Genomic DNA, 21,368 nt, shown 5'->3' with positions numbered 1-21,368 from the left:
GTGAGGTGCTTTGGATGGAAGGAGTAGAGCCCATGCCTCAGTAAATTGCTAACTTGTTTTTCAAATTAGAACCATGAAAGAAAAGGCTTCAAAAGTGGGATGCGTGCACGCTGGGAGGATTAGCTCGCATCTGGATAGCAGCAGCTCAAATGTGCAAAGTGGCTTTGGTCCATGCGTGCTGGTCCCATCAAGAACGGCTGGGCTCCTTCTCGGTTATGCACTTGCCAGCTCCCTGGGAAGGAGATTCTTTCCTAGAACTCAGAGACTATCTTGCATCTTGCCCGGAACTCTGTGAAACTCTTGGCAGCATCTGGCCCAGCTGGGTGCACCCCGAAACACCACATTTATTTGACATTGGGATTGATATTCCTCTTTTACATTGTGGTTGGGACTCATTAACTCTCAATAAGGACCAACATTGAAGGAGTTGTTTCCTCCCTTTCTAGCAAAAAAAAAAAAAAAAAAAAAAAAAAGTTTCCTTGGTGGACCACAGATCATGTAACTGATTTGCTCTCCTGGCATAATATAGCATGTTGTGTGGTACCCTGAGGCTGGTGAGAAAGAGGACAGACTCAAGAATTCCTGGGTGGGAGGGCTCTTCCCTGCATTTATCACAATTGCTAAAACACTACATTTAATAGCCCAAGACTGGTCTATATTTGCATGGAAACTTTGTACGAGTGGAATTCTATTTTTTTTACTTCAACATGACCATAATAAGAGACAGACTATTGATGAGTCTAACGATTAGAAGCAACTTCTAAATTCCCCACACAATTATGTTGGGTTCAATTCTGAGATCTTGGTCCTAAAATTTAAAAATGTGTGTTTATCTAGCAAGCTCACTAAAGCACTCATATTTGCTGGTGCCAGACACGTGCATTAAGTTTGCAGTTAGTTCCCTAGTTCAAGGACTGCCTCTAACCAGCCACAGAACTTAAGCAAAGCAGTCTGGAAGAGTGTTGGGGAAGGTTCATTTTAGTAACTGCTATATTTATGTCCATAATATTGCTATTAAACTGGCAAGCACGAAGCAGCCTTCAGTGTGGCCGAGTGTGTACAGTCACCATTCCTGGATGAGCTGTGTGCTTGGAAACAAGCAGAAAGAGGGTTCTTGGCTTCAGGAATTTGGCTCAGTGTTTCTATCCATTGAGTCATGTCCACTGTTGCACCTGCTGCTTTTGGAGCCAAACTTGCACATTATCACCATTACTCTTCAATAGCACTAAATTGCACTAATCTATGAAATCTGTATTTTCCCTTTCTTTCTCTGCCATGTAATAGAATCACCAGGAGCTTGTGGGGGCGGGATGGTGGGTTGAAAAATACCTTCTGAGTCACTGCTTGAGAAATTTTTTATTGTGTTTTTTTTTTTTCCCCCAAGTGATTCTGGTAACAAAAGTATTATAGTTACCGGGCAAGCAAACATTTAAACTGAAAACAATCAGATGGTAAAGACCTCTGCTTTAATCTATTACAAGAGAGCTAACTACGAGTCGTTTCTGAAGCTATTACCAACGTGGAGTGTGGAACTGGGGAGGCTTTTCCAATATAGGTAGTACTGCTCTAAAAAGAACCACTGCTCTCAAAATGGAGAAACTTCCGCACCAATAATGAACTAATTGCTGCCATTTGTATCTTACACAAGCAAAAAGATTCTAATGTAAATATCAAGTCATGGTTCCACACTCCCATAGTATGTAGTTTGTCATGAACCATGAACTGTCATTTTTTAAGGACCCTGAGTGCCCGAGGAATGAGAAAAAAGCTGCACAGCAAGGACAGAGGAGTCTAGACCCTGGGTTGGGAAACTACAGACCAAGGACTGGCCTGTTTTTGTAAATAAAGTTTTACTGGCACACAGCCACCCTCATTCGTTTACATGTTGTCTGTGGCTGCTTTCATGCTACAACGGCAGAATGGAGTCGTTGAGACAGACACTGTATGGCCAACAAACCCCAAAACATTTTCTCTCTGGGTCTTTAAAGGAAAACTTTGCAGACTCCTGGTCTAGACAAATAGTCAGATGAGTCAAGTGTTGGCTAACGATCCCCAACTCACAATGCCAGGAGAAGGACTGGGTTGGCTTTGATTGTTGTCATGCACTATGTAATTTTAAAAAATCTTTACAAGCCAGCACAACTAAAATTCTTATTCACCTGATTTTGGAGCAGTGATATGGAATATAAAATAAGGTATGAATATAGTTTATATGTTATCTGGACTTCTAAAGTATTACTCGATGGCTTAAATGTACAGAAGTCAATGTCATTTCTCCAAACTTTTAAGAAGACACAAATGTTGGTGATCATTAAAGTATTGGTATTATGCTTGTGTCTGTGCAAAACTCTACAATGCTCAAAACCATGTGCTGTAGCTATATAGTCCAGTCCTACTTCAAGTAAAACTCCAGTCTAATTATTTTCCCAATCTTTGAAACCAGTTTTAAGAGTCACCAGAATTCTGTAGTTTAAGACACTAGACAAACATTTCTTGGCTGAGACTTCCAGTACCAACATGTTGGACCAATTCAGTAAAACATGCCATAAATTATATGACTATTTTATTTGAATTAATGGAACACTTTCCACAATGGCGGGAATTGTTACTAGGAGTTCAAAAGCCGGATATGGGCTCTAGATTATTATTATACATTGGAGATGGATTCGAATGTTGCCTTTGTGGCCAGGTTTGGTTGGTCTGGTCAGGAATGCAGGTTAAAAGACCAGAAGCAGTTAAGATTACAGTCTCAATAGGTCTGAGTTAAACAACCTACACAAATGCGAGAGTATGGGCTGGGACAACATTGTACTGACATGTCAGAAAGGATCTGAAGGTTTTGAAATGCCCCTAAGGATAGGGTTTATTATTTGATGTTGGTTACAATGAAGGCTGACTCTTTTCTTCTCATTTAAATATTAGGTAGATATTAAGTAACAGACATGATTATGGACTCTACCTGCAAATGTTATTTTAGTAGATATGTGACTATTTGCCGCAGAAAAGCCATCCAGGATACAGGAAGACTGGGTTTCTTCTTTAAATTCAGGTTGGACCACCTGGCTGTGTGTTATGTCTAAGATTTAAATGTCTGGTATCTAGTTCTCTAATCATAACTGTCCTTTTATCTAGATTAATTTCTAAAGCTTGACATAATGACTTAGGGAAGAAACAGTGTGTTTATGAAAATATCACTATGAATCTAAACATGATTTTTGAGACTTATGTTAAGAGTTAAAACATATAAAAGCCATTTGATAAATTATAAGAGGGACACAATGAAGGCATAGAATATGAAGTTTTTTCCTTCAGTTTCAATTTGAGTATAATAGGGTCACACAGCTGAAGAAAACATCACCATTCTATATTTTTATTTTAAAAATTCGTCCTAATTCTTAAAGTTTTCCTTGCTTAAGTAGTCCATTAGTCAAAGTCTTTTAGTTTTGGTATGTCCCATCACAGAATGCCACTTGTGAATTCTAATTATAAAGACACACTTAATTTTTAAAGGATGATTCTAATAGGGCTAGTTTTCAGAAAAGATGACTCACCATTCTTATTTAGAAATAGAAAGGTGAGATCTGTATGGGGAGGCTCAAAAACGATGTCTTAAAGAAAAGAATGTTCTTTAACCTTTGGTTCAGGAGTAAGGTTGTGGGATAAAGTGTTTCTTTAAAACAAAACAACTGACACTACAAGCCGTGTGGGAAAAGCAGCCTATATGTTCTACAGCCAAATCGTGGGTGCACATTTTTGTGTGACATTCCTGCTTGGGTAGCCAGGCTCTAATTAAGATCTAGCCGGTTACATGATCACTAGGGAGAGGTCCATGGTGTGGGGAACACTTCAAATTACATTCCATGAAAACATTAGACTTTCAAGGCTTAGGAAGGCCCTGAGTGTCCATAGAAATGGAGGTGGGGTAAAGAACTGGAACTAATGCTAGCACATGTCAGCGATAAATAGCTGCTGACACAAATTGAACATGTGCAATTTTTTAAAAAGGTGGTATTGAATAACAGGCCAACAGCCATCCCTCTCGGCATTTTAGACCTCTTTCTTCTCTCCACTTTGGCTCTTTGTTGAGTCACTTCCATCAGGCAAAGTTCCATAGGATAAGCCATTTGAATCTGGTTGTATTTTATCCAACATTTGTTTCCCTGTGGAGATAATAATCACAAAAACTCTTTTGAGCTGTTACAGAAGAATAAGTTGTAATAACTTCTCTATCTAGGCCACATTTTATTCCCTTTTTTTATACTATGTGGTCACCCTCTAAACAGAACAGATAATGTCAAGGAAGAAAAGGCTCTTGGAACTCCGTGTCCCTTGGTATGTGATCGTTCACTGTCCGGGTGAGAGAGCGCTCTCCCCACCCTGCACGATCTAACACGCTGGGCACAGAAATCAGGTTGGATCAGTTGGGAGATTAACATGAAGCATTCACTCATCTCCCAAGCTTGTTCCCCAGGGTTTGTCTCCTTTTCCATGTTTAGTCTAACGCATAAAACAACAGAGAAAAATAGTCTTTCATAGAGGCTTTTAAAGCTGTTACTCATCCTATGTATGGGGCTTTGTGAAATGAAAAATAGTGTTGAAAATGAGTAAACTTTATCTCCTACCAAAGAACCTCTAGCCATACAAGTCATCTATAACACACTTGCCACAAACGCCAATTCTTGCATTGAATGCTCTCAGTTGATAAGACGGCTCAAATGTGAAACAGAACGCAGAATTCTTAGGGCCGTATTTTCTCAGTTGTAGGGACAAGGCTTTATTGGTTTTTGCTTCAAAGGCTTGGTCCCAACAAAATGGTGGAGGAACTTGTGAAAACATCACTATTCCTGTCTAGGAACTTATAGGTCACCCCAAGTCCTTAGCAAAGCTGGAGATTGTTGGGGGTGGTGGGCAGGGCAGGAAGTGAGGATGCAGCAGACTGTTTCCTTTGTTCTAGACACTGCTTCTGTTGTTAGCATGACTAAAGTAAGTCATTCTCAGTGAGGGCGGAGGACTGGAGAGACATGCATGTTAAACCGATCAGGATGAATGAGGTAAGCGGGAGGAGGAGAAGGTACTCATGCTCGGGTGTCTGGGAAGAATGTCACTCTTGGCCCCACAGTGCACAAGCCCCCTCAGTCTTCCCCAGGAATGATAATCCTTAGCAGCTTAACCTCTGTCTTTAGATATTCCCTCAAAGGCTCTCTAAGCAGCAGGGGTCTACTGCTCCTTTCTACTCTTTTCCAATTTAAGGAAACTCCAAGAGGAAATTTGCAACATCACCCAAATCAAGAAAACAGGGCAGTTCTTTTATATCCCCAGTGTTCTGTGCAAAGTCAACATTCCAATAAATTATTATTAACATTTACAGTGAAAATATCACCTCTGGTACAATCATTGAGTGTACATTTTTTGAGGATAAGAATTATGTTTCATATTATTTTAATACTCAAAATAATACCAGTAATTATTAATTTATGAGGATAAAAATTTTCTATTATAAATTAAAGAATATACAGTTTTACCAGGAATATTTCCAAAATCAATGTAAGACTGTGGCAGATGTTCCTTTTCTCGATTTCTTGTGATCAAAAACACACCAAGGAATGACAGAAAACACCTGTAAGAATAATATTGATAAAAAAACATAAGAACACTGAAACAACTCATGGTATTAAATAACTGAGCTCCATATTCTACACGATGACATAAATTCCACTGGTTTTGCTCTTCCTGTTTCTCATGGTAAGCTGCCTAACACTTGTCTTAATTGCTGCAGCCAATAATATTTGTCCCCAGAACCAAGACCTGGGCAGCTTCCAAAAAATCTCTGCCCCAGATTTTTACCATCTGGAGGCTAATTCAGGCTCTAAACCCTTTGGGTAGACATTAGGTCTCATTTTCTATCTATGCATGCCAAGACCCATTACTGGCATGCAACACGAGCAAAAAATAATTTATTCTTTAATTTTCTAAGAAATTTGGTTGTCCTTGGCCATAAGAATAGTCATAGTATCCAGATCCCAGAAGTTTAGCCTTGCCCAAATATCTTATGAAATTGAATTTTCAAGATAGATGGTTTTCTATGCTGAAAGTAGTCTGGGCTCAAGCTTGCATAACAATGGTCATGCAGAAAACAAGATCAAGGAGCAGCTAGGCATTAATGGAGTGTCATTTGGAACCAATGGAAGATCCTATACACTGGCAGTACTCGGTCAAAGTTCTGCTCTCTGTTTGCAAGAATGTCAGCAATCACGCTCACCAAATTTCCAGGAAGGGTTTAAGCTGGGCACCCAGACACAGGAAAGGGATGTTACCGATCTGATATTTTCAGGTCAAAAGCTAGGGATCTGCCTGTCTTGGCCTTTTATTCTAGGTGCTACTAGAGGTATCTGTGGTTCCCTGATTGAGATCTAACCTAGGGGTTCCCAAGGGCAAGGTAGGTCTGATATAGCACGAAAAGGTCATGGAGTGCCACAGGAGCCAGTAGATTCATCCTGACTTTGGCTGGAACTGAAAATCCCCAATGTTTCAAAACTCTCAGAGAGACCCCCTAAATAACAAAGTCAAAGAAACTGAGCCCTGTGTTGGGTGGTAAATTGACATATATGTTTCTTTTAGGATCTGAGGCAACTGTTATTTCGTATATTATTTTCCAATTTTCTATGCTTCAGATACAATGCCAAAAATCCTACAGAAAAGTAATATTTCATATACCTCACCTCTGAGACATTTACTCACCCAAAAAGATATATAAATATAGTGAGAAAAGCTGCACCAAGGAATTCCTTATAAAATATGACACCTGTAGCAGGAATAGAAGACAAAATTAATTTTAGGGTAAGACTATTTGTAATAGCTACACACATTGTTTTTCAAATTATGTTAATACAGTAGACCCCCCTTTATCCTCAGTTTCACTTTCTGTGGTTTCAGTTACCTGTGGTCAACTGTGGTCCAAAAATATTAAATGGAAAATTCCAGAAATAAATAATTCGTAAGTTTCAAATTGTGCACTGTTCTGAGTAGTGTGATGAAATCTCACGCCCCCAGGGTATGAATCATCCCTTTGTCCAGCATCTCCATGCTGTACATGTTCCCTGCCCATTAGTCACTTAGTAGCTACCTCAGTTATCAGATGACTGCTATGGCAGCACAATGCTTCTGTTCAAGTAACCATTATTTTACTTAATAACGGCCCCAAAGGGAAACCATAAGGGGCTTCCTTCTAAGTGAAAAGGTACGTATATATAGGAAAAAACATAGTACATATAGGGTTTGGTACTATCCATGGTTTCAGGAATCCACTGGGAACATATACCCCACAGATAAGGGGAGACTACTGTATATTATTTTTTCTAAGTATAATTACCTTTAAAATTCACATTTAGTAGTTCAGTTTAAAAATATTTGCATGCCATACTTACATTTTCAATGATTCCAAAAAGAACACAGATTTGTAGCTTTTATATAATGTATCATTATTATAAAATCAACACAATTGAGCACACAGAAATTTCTTATCCAGTCCAGAATACGTCTGACTAGAACATGCAAGAAAACAAAACTCTAGTGACATTTCCCCCTACAGTTTAAGGCCAGGGGTCAGCAAGCCTGACATGAGAGTCTGGGTGGATTCCGGGTCCTCTGACATAGCACTCACACTTGAGGCCAGATGCTGACATGCTGTCACTCTTGGCCATGCCCTGTGGTCCGTCGGTCTGGCCACCCGCTCACTCAGGCACTGGAGAACACTGGCGCAACTGACGTGCTCCCCTAGCTCCATTACTCTGCCAACCTTCTCCCATCCCCTTCTGGCCTTCCCTTTTGGGTGAAGGAAAACATGGATGTGTCTGTCATTTACTCTGATGAACTTTCCTTCTTTCCCTGTTGGTCTCAATGACTTCTTCTTGGTCTAAGGTCCCGAAGCCTTCATAGAATTTTTATAAAATAAAGTTCTTTAAATTATATATTACCTGGAATTAAATTTTTGTATGTGTTGTGTTAGCCTTGCTAACTGGTCGACAAATATTTATTGAGAGCCCTATGAGCTAGCCACTGTTCTCAGTGCTGCAGATACCACGACGAACAAGACATGGTCCTATACTCAAGGAACCTTCTAATTCTGAAGCCTATCGCCTCACCTAGAGAATAAACTTCTTATAGGAAGAAGACACATCCAGTTCTAATGAACATCTGTCAAATGAATGAACCTTTCTGAAGCATTTTCCATGTTATTACACACTACCTTATAATCATGTTAATGATTTCACGTTATTTAACAAGCTGATACACCATAATCATATCTCTAAGGGCATTTTAAGTTGTTTCAAAATTATTTTTGCTTTAGTAAAGTAGCAATAAACTTCTTTGTACATATTTTGTCCCAGTATTTTAGGATTTTTGTTGTTGCTTGAAGTGGAATTTGTTTTAAAGAGTACATTTCTTTTCCAGAATTGTAGTAAAATACACATAAAATTTACCATCCTAACCATTTTTAAGTTTACAGTTCAGTTGTGTTAAGTATATTCACATTGTTGTGCAACTAATCTCCAGGACTTTTTCATCTTGCAAAACTGAAACTCTATACCCATTAAACAGTAACTCTGTTTCCTTGGTTCCCTCCCCCCCTTTCAGGCAATCACCATTCTACTTTCCATTTCTATGTTTGACTACTCCAGATACCTCTTATAAATGGAATCATACAGTATTTATCTTTTTGTAACTGGCTTATTTCTCTTAGCATAATATCCTCAAGGTTTATCCATGTTTTAGCATATGTTAGAATTTCCTTCCTTTTTGGGGTTTGAATAATATTTCATTGTATATATGTATACAGTATATTTTATTTATCCCTTCATCTGTTGATGGACATTTGAGTTGCTTCCACCTTTTAGCTATTGTGAATAATGCTATTATGAACCTAGACATACAAATATCTGTTTGAGTCCCTGCTTTCAATTTTTTTGAACATATACCCAGAAGTGGAATTGCTGGATGGCTACTCCATTTTATATTTCCACCAACAATGCACAAGGATTACAATTTTTCTACATCTTCACCAACACTTACTGTTATTTACTTATTTTTTTCTAGCAGTCATCCTAATGGGTATAAGATGGTGTCTCCTTGTGGTTTTGATTTGCATTTCCCTGAGGATTAGTGGTATTGAGCATCCTTCCATATGCTTATTGGCCATATGTATATCTTCTTTGGAGAAATGTCTATTTAAGTCCTTTGCCCACTTTTTAATTGGGTATTTGGATTTTGTGGTTGTTGTTGAGTTGTTGGATCAGAGTAGAAACATTTTTAAGGCTTTTGACAAAAACTATGAACTCTCAGTTCTAGGAGAGTGCTACTATACTACCCAAAACTCCACGAGAGTGCCTGTGATACTGCAGCCTTGTCAGTATTTGTTATTACAATAAAAAGAACAAAACAAAACCTTTACTAATGTAGTAGGCAAAATATGGACTCTCATTTTAATTCTAAGCTATATTTTTTGAGGGAGGCAAAGAGGAGAAGTTAGTCAAGAAGCTTCACCTCCATTCCACATTTCAGTAGTATCACATGAACTGTTATCACTCCTAGAAAGTTCCGCATCACTGACTTACCAGTTACTCAATGTGCTGAATATTGAGATCCAACCCTGTGAGTCCTACTGGAAAACATTCTTTTGAGGGGAACTACATTTTTAATATACCTTTAGTACATTAATATTAACTGTTAGGCTATATGTCATGCCTATAACTCTTTTTGGCCTTGTTCCTTTTCTAATAATTCCAGGGCACATAAAAGTGCAATCTTTTCTTACTCTCTTTTGTCAACAAGCATAAAAGCTGAAAAAAAAAAAAAAAAAAGTGCTGGGATATAATCTTTCTCTTTAAAAGTTTGGTTCAATTTTGGGAAACAGAAAATGTCTTAATTACTTTTTAAAATTGCCAACTGGCAGTCACATTGTTTACCATGAAATAAAAAAGACATGCCAATTAGGAAACAGATAATCCCCAATTACCTCAAAAATACATAAACTTTGCATTGGGAAATGAACTCACAATATGAGAAGGCAGTGAAGGCATCTAATAAGCCAAAGAACTAGGGCATACCAGAACCAAACCTAGGAGTGATACACCTGAATGTACTGTATTTTGGTTTGAACCAAGTTTCAAATTTATACTTTTTTAAAAGACTATTACGTCTGACATATTTTTAAAAATTTCCATAAAAATAAAAGATCTGCAATAGTACAAAAATAGAGGCCAGAACAGCAAAAGTAGTAATTTCTATTCTCCTTGTCTGGCTTTCGCTTAAACACTGGATTCAGTTTTGGACCCCACTCGCTGATCAAGTGGTGAGAGCCAGGGAGGGAAGAGTTAATGGAGCTGGGGATGTCTGGCCCTGAGATAAGACACAAGAGGACCCTTTAACTGTTTTGATTCTCAGAAGGGCTGCCAAGAAGAAGACTTCAGAAAGCAGAACTAAGATGAGTGCCTTGAATTCACAGGTAGGGCTAATTTCAGCTCTGATATAAGGAAACACTTTCTAAAAATTAGAACTCTCCAAATAGAGCAATCCAAAACGGGACTGAGCTGTCTCAGGCCACAGAGCCCTGGGGAGTATTCACACAAACTGGAATAACCTGTCCTAGAGTATGTTACAGGGGAAATTCAGACACTGGGTGGGAGCCGGGAGGACGTGGAGTACACAGATCCCTCTGCCCTAAGGATTCTTTGATTTCTCATTATGCTTGTTGTGGGGGTAGAACACCTAAGTATAGAAGATCCAAACTCACCTGCAATAATGGCACTGGTTGTAAAGAAAATATGGTTAACCGGCACCACCATCGTTGTATTGTAGAGTTTCATGGCTTGATTCAGGAACCTAGAGCAGAAGGCACTTACTGAAGCTCTGGCTTTCAGAGATGCTCAGCAAAACGTTAACAATAACATCAAAAAATGCTTGTTCTTTAGCTACAACTACAAAGAGAAAGGAAGTACAGTAAAAGGGCATTTCCAATCAGCAGTCACAGCTTATATGCATCTGATGTATGAGATCAGATGTCAGGTTTTATGGTCTGTTTAAACCAACAACAGTAACAATGAAAAGCAATTAATCATATTCCGAGGCCACAGAAGTTTGAGTTGGAAGCGATTCAAGCTGCTGGACCGGTACCACACTGGGATTGATTCATTACGATAGACCCTAGAATCTGTTAAATATCCTACCTGGGGAATAGTATAGCTATGCATTGACATGGCACGTGCCAAGAAAGAAGATGGAGAAGTAAAGGAATGTTTAATGTTTCAAAAACAATGCTGATGACTCCAGCTGCAGAGCACATGTGGGAACTGAGCTTCTCACTTTGGCCACCAACATAATTCAGGTTCTCACAACTACGCTATTTTGCCCGGTCGTGGACTAGAACTTTGTCTAAAGCAGTGCATTGCACTGACATCACCTGGGCACTTTTAAAAAACGCTAATGCTTACTTAGGCCCTATTCTTGAGCAACTGAAAACAATTACTTTTGTGGGTAGCCCAGGTGCACCTGTGCATGTATGTACATGTGTGCAGGTGTGTATGCACACATATGCATATACATATGCAGGCATGTAGGTATGTGCATGTATACATATATGTAGATATATATGTGTAAACAAACCTTCTCGGGTAATTTTAATGGGCAGCCAGGGCTGAAAGCCACACTTCTACAGTTCTAGTGGGTTCATATAGTTCTAATGTGAAAGATGCAGGGACTGAAACAAGGGTGGTAAGAATGCGGATTACCTTCAGTTTTATCTGCCTTTTAAATTCATAAAGCATAGTTTAAAGGTAATGATGCTAATCACTAAATTCCAAAAGATAGTTTAACAGTACTGATTAATTCAGAAGAAGAGAGATAAACAAAATAGCAAGATTCAAGTGTTAGAAACACATTCAGTTTCATAAGGAAATGACAAATGAAATAGTGACAAAATATTGGGTTCTTTCAGGAATTCTCCATACTCCTTGTAATAGGGCTTCTATCCAATCCATAATCTTTATACTTTACTTCTACCACCTAAGGAAGGAACCACTCTCTTCCACAGTTTGGGCTCTGACTTCCTAGCTAAAACTGGGGCGGTGCTTTTGCATAGCATTTTGTGGTAAACAGAAAACTTTCTGGTTGACTCAAGAGAACCTAGCAGGCAAAGGCATAATCATAATGTGAAATGGAGGGAAAGCGATTGGAGCAGATGGAGGTAGGGGGAGAGAAGAGCAGAAATTAAAAATGTTCCATGTCACCACTATTAGCCCCAAGAGAAACATAAAACAATCATTCCGCAATCCCATGAGTACAAAGCAAATTCTGGCCAAAGATGCAAAGTTCTGGGGAAAGGATTTCCCTCCCGGCCAAACGTCTGGTTTTGTCCATCGCTGGGCAATTAATGAGCATGAGCTAAGAAGTGAAGGTGAAGGGTTCATGTATTTCCTATACTTAGAATGAAATCCTGGATGTGGACCTGCCCCTTTGATTTATTGCTAATGACAACCTGTGTACAACCGATATTAATTACAAGCAGGAGAGCATCAGGAAAGTATCAAAGTGCACTTAGTTGGATTATGGCTGCACTTTAGAACTCACAAGATGTGAAGGCAATGCTTAGCAAAAACTTCTCATTGGATGCAAAGGATAAAGCAAGGCATGTTGGCTGAGGATAAGCTGTAGACCCTTCACCCCCTGAAATCAGTTGCATCTAATTTTAATTATCATCTGAAGCCAATAAAGACTAATGCTGAGAGAAGCACAGGAATGTTGAAAGATTAATGAGGATATAGGAGCTAACTTACTTGACTTGGAAAACACAAGATGCTATCATGATGATAAACATGATATAGAAGATGGGATAAGTTAGTTGCATTTTATCCGTCACAGAAAAAGTGATCATGCCTGAGACAGCTTTTACTGAAATAACAGTCAATGAGGCTGAAAAAGAAAACAGAACATAAATAAAATTCATATCTGAGACAGAAATACAAACATCTTAAATTTACACGGTAGTCAATACCCTAATTATGCTTTAAGAATGAAAACTGTTGTGAGAAGTGTAGGGTAGGCTGTGACACTAGCCAAGCAGTAGCCCTGTTGCTGAAGCTGTTGGACTTCAGATTTGCTTCTATCAGCTAGTGATCTGCTGTGTGACTGTGCGCATTTTATCTTTAGAGCAAGATGCTTATTTTCCAGCCCTAACTGATGAAAGGGTGCTACAGAGGTTATAATTACTAGTAGATGAGAAAGGAGAAACAACGAAGGGAGGAGATAAGAAAAATCAGATTGTCCATGTGACATGATGGGAAAATAACTATTAAGCTCTACTGAAACAATTTAAAGCCAAACAGATGAGAAGACTGGAAAGTGAAAAGGAACTTCTCTGTGAGTTTACTAAGAGTTGTACTTAGTCTATGTATGAACTCTTTGTCAGTAAATGTCTAGAAGTTTCATTAAAAATATTTTTTGATGAAGATGCTAATAGGTAACAGAATCAGAGCTGAGTATTTCTCAGAGTTAACTATAAATCTAAGATTTGCATTGTTGCCACACAGCAGCCTACCCGTCTGTCTCCTCATACCTGCCCCTAAAGAAAGGAGAGTCTGTGAGACATCTTTTCAGGGACTTTGCTTCACCTTTGTGCTTGCACCTTATGTCTCCCTGTTTGGCCCCAGAAAGATGGCTGGTCAGCCAATGCCGAGTAAGATTCCCCATGTGGGGGGCAACTCAAGCCAGGTGCAGCTGTGTGGGGAGCAACAGAAGAACCCACGAGGTTCACAGAGGTGGGCACAGCCCCCCACCTTCCCCTGGCTAAGGAGAGCCTCTGCCTCTGTGGCTGCATTCCTTCCCACACCCTGCAAGGAAAGAGATTCAATGATGTGCTCTCCATCTATTCATATGCATAAAGGTTTTGTCCCTTGGGGAAGTACATACATCTGAGACTTACGGTTCAGCAGCCTGCAGGCAAGGGTGATTGGCTTGTATCAATTTCCTATTATGATGTACAGGATTCACAGATCTTGAGATTGACAAGCTCTATCTCCTTTACTTCCCCCACCTAACTAATAAAAGCTAATGCGTAGGCCCATTCAGGGCATCCAGTCCTTGAGACTGGGGTCCTTTGGCCCCGCTTACAATCTATTATTGGCTACTGTCTTTTCTTAACCCTGCGTCGCCCTCCTTGCGCCCCACAACCCTCGTCGCATGGGACGCGACATTACATAAACATGTCTACTTATTTTCTGTGTTAAAGAGGAACCTATACCTTATGAGAACAAATTTTTCTTAGGTTCCAAATATCAATGAAGAAAAAATAATTTGATAAGGTTATATCAACTTGAAAGCAATGAAGCACTTTCTGGAAACACAATGTTTCTGTAGGAAAAAGACAGTGTGTTTTTTTTTTGTCCTAGGTCCCTTGAAATTACTGTTGCCAATAATTCCAAAACTTAGCTGAAACCTACAGAAAATTTAAAAAATAATTTTTACCATGAAATGAAAATAATGATAACTCAAAGGAAATGTGAATTAGAAATGATACTTTTATTGTTGTTGATATCTGGTCATAATATGAGTATATCTGGACTTTATTGAAAAGGTACTTCATATATATATATATAATATATATGAAACAGCAGGTGATGGCCAACAAGGAAAAGCATTCCGTAATCTCCTTTTCCAAAAACTGAAAATATACTTTAACTTGAAGTGTATTAGGGCACAGTTCCAAATTAGGCATTTTCTTTCTGTTAAAAGTCATAATTAACAGAGGAGACAAGGTGATAAATTCTGAAAACAAGTCCTCAATCTGAACAAAGAGGCCCTTACAGCCAGGCCCTCTTCATCTTAAAATGTCTTTTGACTTGATCCTTAGCGAATCCAGGGATTTTAAATACCTAGATGGGTGTCACTTGCTGGTGTAAGTATGTAAGGTTAGCTTTTGAGGGATCTTGATTTCCTCCCAAATACTTTCTTGTGATTAGGGCACAATGGGGTTACGGTCTCAGCCTGAGCAGCCTGGTTTCCGAAGGCATCATTAATGGAGAGCAGTTGAACACATTGTTCCATTAGCCTTAGAACCTCAGGATGGCAAGGCCCTTAAAGGTCATCTAATTAAAAAAAAAATACATCTAATTCAACCACCAACTGATGTTAAATTATACTTAAAAACAAAACTAGAATTGTTTATTAAACAGATAAACCAACTATCAGTTGCCGTAGTTAATCATTATATTTTCAAAGCATGTACAATCAACTGAATTAATCATTATTTATTGTAACTCGGCAAGTTATTTCTAGACTGGTGTTGAATTCTTCAAAGTTTTTTTTGAGGGCATTGATGAGGACAAGAGGAAATACAAAATTTGAATGCAGTCTCATTCTGTTATAAAAAATAAAAATAGAAAGTACTATGTGTACACAGAAAAAAAGTTAAAAGAAACTACATGAAGATACTATCAGTGGTTACATCTACGTACTGGGATTATGAATAAACTTTAAGCTAATTTTTTAAACTATAAAAGTATACATGTTCATTTAAGAAAATTTGGAAAATGAAGAAAAGCCTGGAAAGAAAAAATGAATATCACATGTAACCACAACACTCATGCCCAAATCATTTTTCACATTTGGGAAAATTTTTTGTAGTTATTTTTCTATCCCTAAGTATGAATATATCGTAACAAGTGAATTATACAGTACATACTACATAGGAACCTATTTTCCATTGCCATTAAGTATTTTCTATGCCATTAAGTATTCTAAAGTATGACTTTTATCAGCTGTATGCCTTTCTTTGTATGAATGTATACTTACCTAATTCCCCATTCTTGGATATGTAGATTGTACCTATTTTTTTGGTGTTAAAAATGAGGCTGTGATGGATATCTTTGAACATAAATCTTTGCATATCACTCTGCCTATTTTCTTAGGAAAATCACCTGAAGGGGAATTACTGTGTTGACAGCCACTGTTCTGAAATATACTGGCAGACTGCCAACTAAAGAGTACCAGTCACACTCCCGCCTTTTCTGTGTTGTAGTGCTCTGACTAGTACCCACCTGGTATAGTCATTACCATGTTATTGACTTTTTCCCTGTATTTTACGTCCCCATGACTATTTTGTAACTACCAATTTGTATTTCTTAATCCCTTCCGCTTTTTCACCCCATCCCCCAACACCCCTCCCATCTGGCAACCATCAAATTGCTCTCAGTATCCATGAGTTTTTTTCTGTTTTGTTTGTTTGCACTATTCTTTATATGTGCTACTTGGGATTTGTATTTATACTGATTTAAAAAAATGAAAGCTTTCTTCTTATGTTCCCCTAATAGTTTTGAACACCACAATAATCTGTTCCTTAAAGTTTTAAAGACATTGTAGAAAGTAAAAGAAAGTCTAGGCCTAGGTCTTGTAAGGATGTAGCTTTTTAACAACTCCTCTATTCCTCCATAGTCATTTTTGTTTAAAAAATAAGTGATTCATTCAAGTTTTCATATTTATTTTCATTACATATATATTATTTCTAGTTTGGGGTACTTTTCCCTTTTTCTTATGAAGGATCTATTTTATTGTTTTTTAAGAACTGATTCATGGGTTTATTAATGTATTGCTTTTCTGTTTTCTATTTCATATATTTTTGCCTTTATCTTCATTAATTGCTGCTTTCTGCTTGCCTCAGTTTTATTTCTATAAAAAGATTCATGAAGAGAAATCTCATTTAAAATGAAGTAGAAGGGGCGCTCTCACACCCTACCTGGATTACAAAACACAAAAGGGAGAACACTGTAACAGCCTCCCAGCTAGTACCTCTCCCCCTCTATAAAGGCATTTCCTCTCCTTTGTTTTAGCAAACTGGCATGTTGCTCACCATGGTTGTATGTTCCAGATTGCAATTCTTTGTTGTTCCCAAATGAACCTATTTGCTGGAGAAATATCTGGCTGGATTTTTGTTTAAGGACAACATTTCAATGTTTTTTCCCTTAGCTCTTGAGTTGAGTACTTACATTTAAAGCAATGAATTTCCATCTGAATACAGCATTAGATATAAACTATAGGTTTAATATTAAATGTTTTCATAATAATTAAAAAAAGGTATGTTGCAATGAAATCTTGGTTTCTACTTTGGTCCAACTGCAGTTTAAGAGTAGTATTAACATTTCTAGTGGTATGGTTTTACTGGTTTCTATTTTTGTTATTATATTATGTTTTTATTTCATTGTGATCTGAGAACGTGGTCTGTACTATTTCAACTTCCTGGAATTTATCAAGGATTTCTTTGTGGCCAGTTATACGATCAACTTTTGTAACTATCACACAGGTATTTAAAAGGTGTATTCCCTGTTTTCAGGATTTAGAGTTTCTATAGTACAGCCACTAGATCAAACTTAAGTATTCAGTTTCTATCCTTAATTATTTTTCAAACTTAAGTATTCAGTATCTATCCTTACATATTTTTCTGTCTACTTATCTTCCATGAGCTAAGAGAAGTCTCCTACTCTTATATTTGTGTTAACATATTTTTAGAAATAGCTGCTGCTTGAGTCTCCTGAGTGTCTTCTTCCTCTAATGGTGGGGGAAAGGGGAACCCCAGGATCTTTTGTTGCATTTAATCCTTCTGTTTTGATTTTAACTTAAGATAGTAATACTATGACCTTCTGCTTTGTCTTAGTTTTAATCTGAGTTACCTTGTTTTAGATGAAATTTATTAAGTCAAAATATTTTACAACCAGCAAGGGCCAATCAGAAAGGGTGCTATTTTGCTAATTCTTACAGTGCTGAACCAAAGCAAACTGGATGAATCCAATTTCAGAATCTTTTTTAAAATTGAGCTGGGAATTTTTATGAAGTCTATTTGGGAATCTTTCTTTTTCTATTCGGTAATCTTACCCTATTTACATTTATAATCATCACTGATACATTTGACCTCAACTCTCTATCTTATTTTCCTATTTAAAATTTTCTTGATTTTCAATATTTTCCTATGTAATTTACATTTTCTCTCTTAGTTGTTTGTTTTTGTTCTCCGTATCTGGTAATTTGGAAGGAAACAAACATAAAATTCTTTTTCTGTTCTTTTGATCAACTGCAATATGTTACAGAGTAAATTTGTTTCTGTAAGTCACTATCACAAATACACATCTTCCAATGCAAAGGCAAGAACTAGGTGATGAAAAAATGAAAGCTCTAGCACCTCATTAACGTGGGGTTGCAGCCTGTCACAGTGGTATAAGTAAACCTACAAAGTCATAGCAAACAGCACACAATGAATGTATGGGGTCATCGTATAGGCAAAGAAGAAGTAAAGGAAGAATTACAAATAAATTTTAAAAAGGGAATTTCCCAAGTGACTAGTGAGGTCTTTTTGTGTTGATATATATGAGAATGTGTGAGAGTGTGTGTGTGTGTTTGTGTGTGTGTGAGAGAGAGAGAGACAGAGAGAGACAGAGACAGAGAGAGAGAGACAGAGAGAGAGAGAGAGAGAGAGAGAGAGAGAGAGAAAGAGAGAGGACAGATTTAAAAATATATAGTGGGCTTACTATCTAAGCATCAGTTTTCAAATCTTATAATGTGCCTCTGGAAAAACAAAGGAAATGGGTAGGTACACAATGAATCAAAGAAATGTTGTATTTAAGAAAACCATACTGCTTACAGTTATCTTTTATATTACCCATATTTTAAAGTTTTTTAAAAAAAATGTAAACAGGATAGGTCTTGATAAGTAATTCCTGATACAGAAGTTTATATTGGGTTCATTTATTTGCTTTTATATTTTCCAATTAATTACTAAGAAAAAAATCCTCAAATTGTCCGAGAGCAAATAAAGCTACCAAGAAGTACAAATCCTTAAATATATTTTTAAAAGAATTAAACATATATCAACTATAGCAACAGATACGCAAAGCATAATTTGCATAATTGAGACTCAATTTCTTTCTATAGATCAGGAGTTGAAAAGTAGAAACAATGAGAAAGGAATAGAATCCTAGAGTATTTTCCTTCAAATCTCTTTTATGACAGTATGGCTAGATTAGAGAATTAGAAAACAAAATATATCCTTACCTAGAAGTGCCACCAGGGTTAGCAAAATCACAATGTGCTTCATTCCTTTTCTTTTATGGAAATATAGGAGAATGCAGAAAAGTAATATTTCTAAAATCTAGAAATAAAAATAAAGATGAAAAAGAGTAAAGGATAAATTATTCTATACACGGTATTCAGAATGTCGCTCTTCTCTTTTTGATCTTGCAACTCTTCTCATATGACAGTTGACAGTGACATGACTAGAATTCCTAAGGACAATTATAAATATTTGGGAATATAAGGAGCCTCAGACTTATAGTGCCAGAGCTCTATCACCTATATGCCAATCTCCAGTTCTGACCTCCTTACAACTCCAGTCTCACTTATCCCACTATCTATTAGACATTTCCACACGCATGTTTTGACCTGCTCCATTTCTGACCTGGGCCAGTTCACCTCTCCTTAGGCAACCTGGTGGTCCCCCGCTCCCGGGAGGTCACCATATTGATGCTGAACTTAGTGCGGCCACCGGATCAGCATAGCGCACTGCAGCCCAGAACTCCTGGGCTCAAGCCATCCTCCTGCGTCAGCCTCTCAGTAGCTGGGACTACAGGCGCGCGCCACGGCGCCCGGCTACACGCACGTTTAATAGCCGTATCACATGAGTACCGGCAACACTTTCCTCTCGATTGCCTACCTTCCCTATCTGTTCTTCCTGGGCCTTCACCCCCTCAGCAAGTGGCATCACGGCGCTCCTCCCGTTTCCTCACTCCTTGCCACTCTCTCTGAATACTGCAATAGCTTTTCATTTGTCCCCGATTTTACTCTTGCCTCTACAATCCAGGCATTTAGCAGCCAGACGAGTCATTTAAAAACACAATTTGGATAATGAAGTATTTCATTCACAGAGAATATATGATATACATAAAAGGTATTTACAGTGATCTGACAAATACTCGTGTTCTCTACTCAACCTGAGAAAGAGAATCAACCAGTAAATTTGCAGTCTGTTGTGTGCCCCTCTCCCTCCTTTCCTTCGACCTTCCCAGGAACCACGGTACTGAATTTTGTGTTTATCATTCATTTTCTTTATAGTTCATCACATTTCTATGTATCCCTCAAACAACCCCCTTTTTATTTGTGCATATATTTTTGGACTTTATACGAGTGGAAGCATATTGCTTTCACTTGCTTTTTTTCACTGTGCATTATGTTTATGAGATTCATCCAGGATGATACATGTAGTAAAAATATAAATTAGAGCCAGTCATTCTTAAACCTCATATGGTTTCCTACCATATTAAGAATAAGATGCAAACTCCGTCCTGCATCGCAAAGCCCCAGCCGGCTTCTCTGACCTCATCTTGTGCAGCTCGCTCCTGGATGGTCTAACCTGCGCCAGCCACAATGGCCTCCCCACCCCTAACCCAGGTCTTTGCAGTTTTCAGATTGCTCCTGCATTTGGGCCTTTGCACTGACTGTTTGTGCGCCTGGGAGTTCTTCCCTATTCGGTGCACAATGGCTCCTACTTACTCAGCTCTCAGCTTAAACATTACCTCCTCTGAGAGGTCTTCTGGGACCACTCTGATCTAACAGAGACACCCACTCATCCTCGCACACCTGTGACAGCAGCTGGCTACTGTAGAGCACTTTATCATCATCTGTCATACTTTCTGTTCATGTATTTATGTGTTTCTTGTCTGTCTCTTCCACTAACACATCAGCTCTATGAAAACAGGGACCTTATGGTTTGTGTTCGCCACTCTGTCTCCAGTGCCTGGCACATAGTCGGTCACTCAATAAGTATTTATGGAATTAATGGGTAAATTACACCAGAATTTTATTATGAGTAACTTCCCCCAAAACAGGCCTAATGTCTAATAAACGGAATATTCAATAAATATTGACTGAATGGCTAAAATTTTTCTACCCTTGAGAAAACACTAGTGTAATTTTGAGTTCTCGATTTTATTTTTGTTTCAACTTTTTTCTTTTTTAAGGTTCTTAAGATAACCTGAACCAATGCTGTCTCTTTTGAAAAGAGACAGTATCCATGGATGGAAATCATAAATACGAATGCTTACTTTTCTGACAGCAGACAAGTAAAAATACCACCACTAGTTTTTTTCTTAAAAATTACTCGAGTTAGAGACTTTACTACTTTCAGGACTGCATTTCACTTGTGGAACCCTTTCTAAGTCAACATAAATCTCTACTCTTTCCAAGGTTTTGTTTGTTATTTGTTTTTTCCTTTAATCCTCTATGGGAACAGAAAGCAGCAGAACCTTATCTTCCTCATTTGAAAACCTTTTTATCTAATA

At 38.0% G+C, this 21,368-nt stretch overlaps 1 protein-coding gene and 1 non-coding gene across 4 annotated transcripts in view; both read right to left on the bottom strand.

Moving 5' to 3' along the window:
* Window positions 1-1,337: 1,337 nt before the first annotated feature.
* NIPAL2 (NIPA like domain containing 2) overlaps window positions 1,338-21,368 on the bottom strand; it is a 79,663-nt gene continuing 59,632 nt past the window's right edge. For 2 of the 3 annotated variants that reach the window (XM_088799029.1, XM_088799030.1), the window contains 6 exons: window positions 19,087-19,183; window positions 12,828-12,963; window positions 10,790-10,878; window positions 6,739-6,802; window positions 5,523-5,617; window positions 1,338-4,160 (listed from right to left, as the gene is read on the bottom strand). In XM_088799029.1, coding sequence (XP_088655155.1) covers window positions 4,048-4,160; window positions 5,523-5,617; window positions 6,739-6,802; window positions 10,790-10,878; window positions 12,828-12,963; window positions 19,087-19,183 — 594 coding nt within the window. In that variant the 3' untranslated portion in view covers window positions 1,338-4,047. The remainder of the gene's footprint in view (window positions 4,161-5,522; window positions 5,618-6,738; window positions 6,803-10,789; window positions 10,879-12,827; window positions 12,964-19,086; window positions 19,184-21,368) is intronic. The other variant, XM_088799031.1, reaches the window with a different exon arrangement.
* Window positions 19,394-19,681, bottom strand: LOC148757854 (signal recognition particle RNA). Its single transcript, XR_016021649.1, has one exon.

Source organism: Rhinolophus sinicus, chromosome 6 (genome assembly GCF_057876585.1).
Source record: "Rhinolophus sinicus isolate RSI-liver-muscle chromosome 6, RSI-T2T, whole genome shotgun sequence".
NCBI lineage: Eukaryota > Metazoa > Chordata > Mammalia > Chiroptera > Rhinolophidae > Rhinolophus > Rhinolophus sinicus.
Note: the sequence above shows the minus strand (reverse complement) of the source record. Positions and strands in the feature narration are given on the sequence as shown.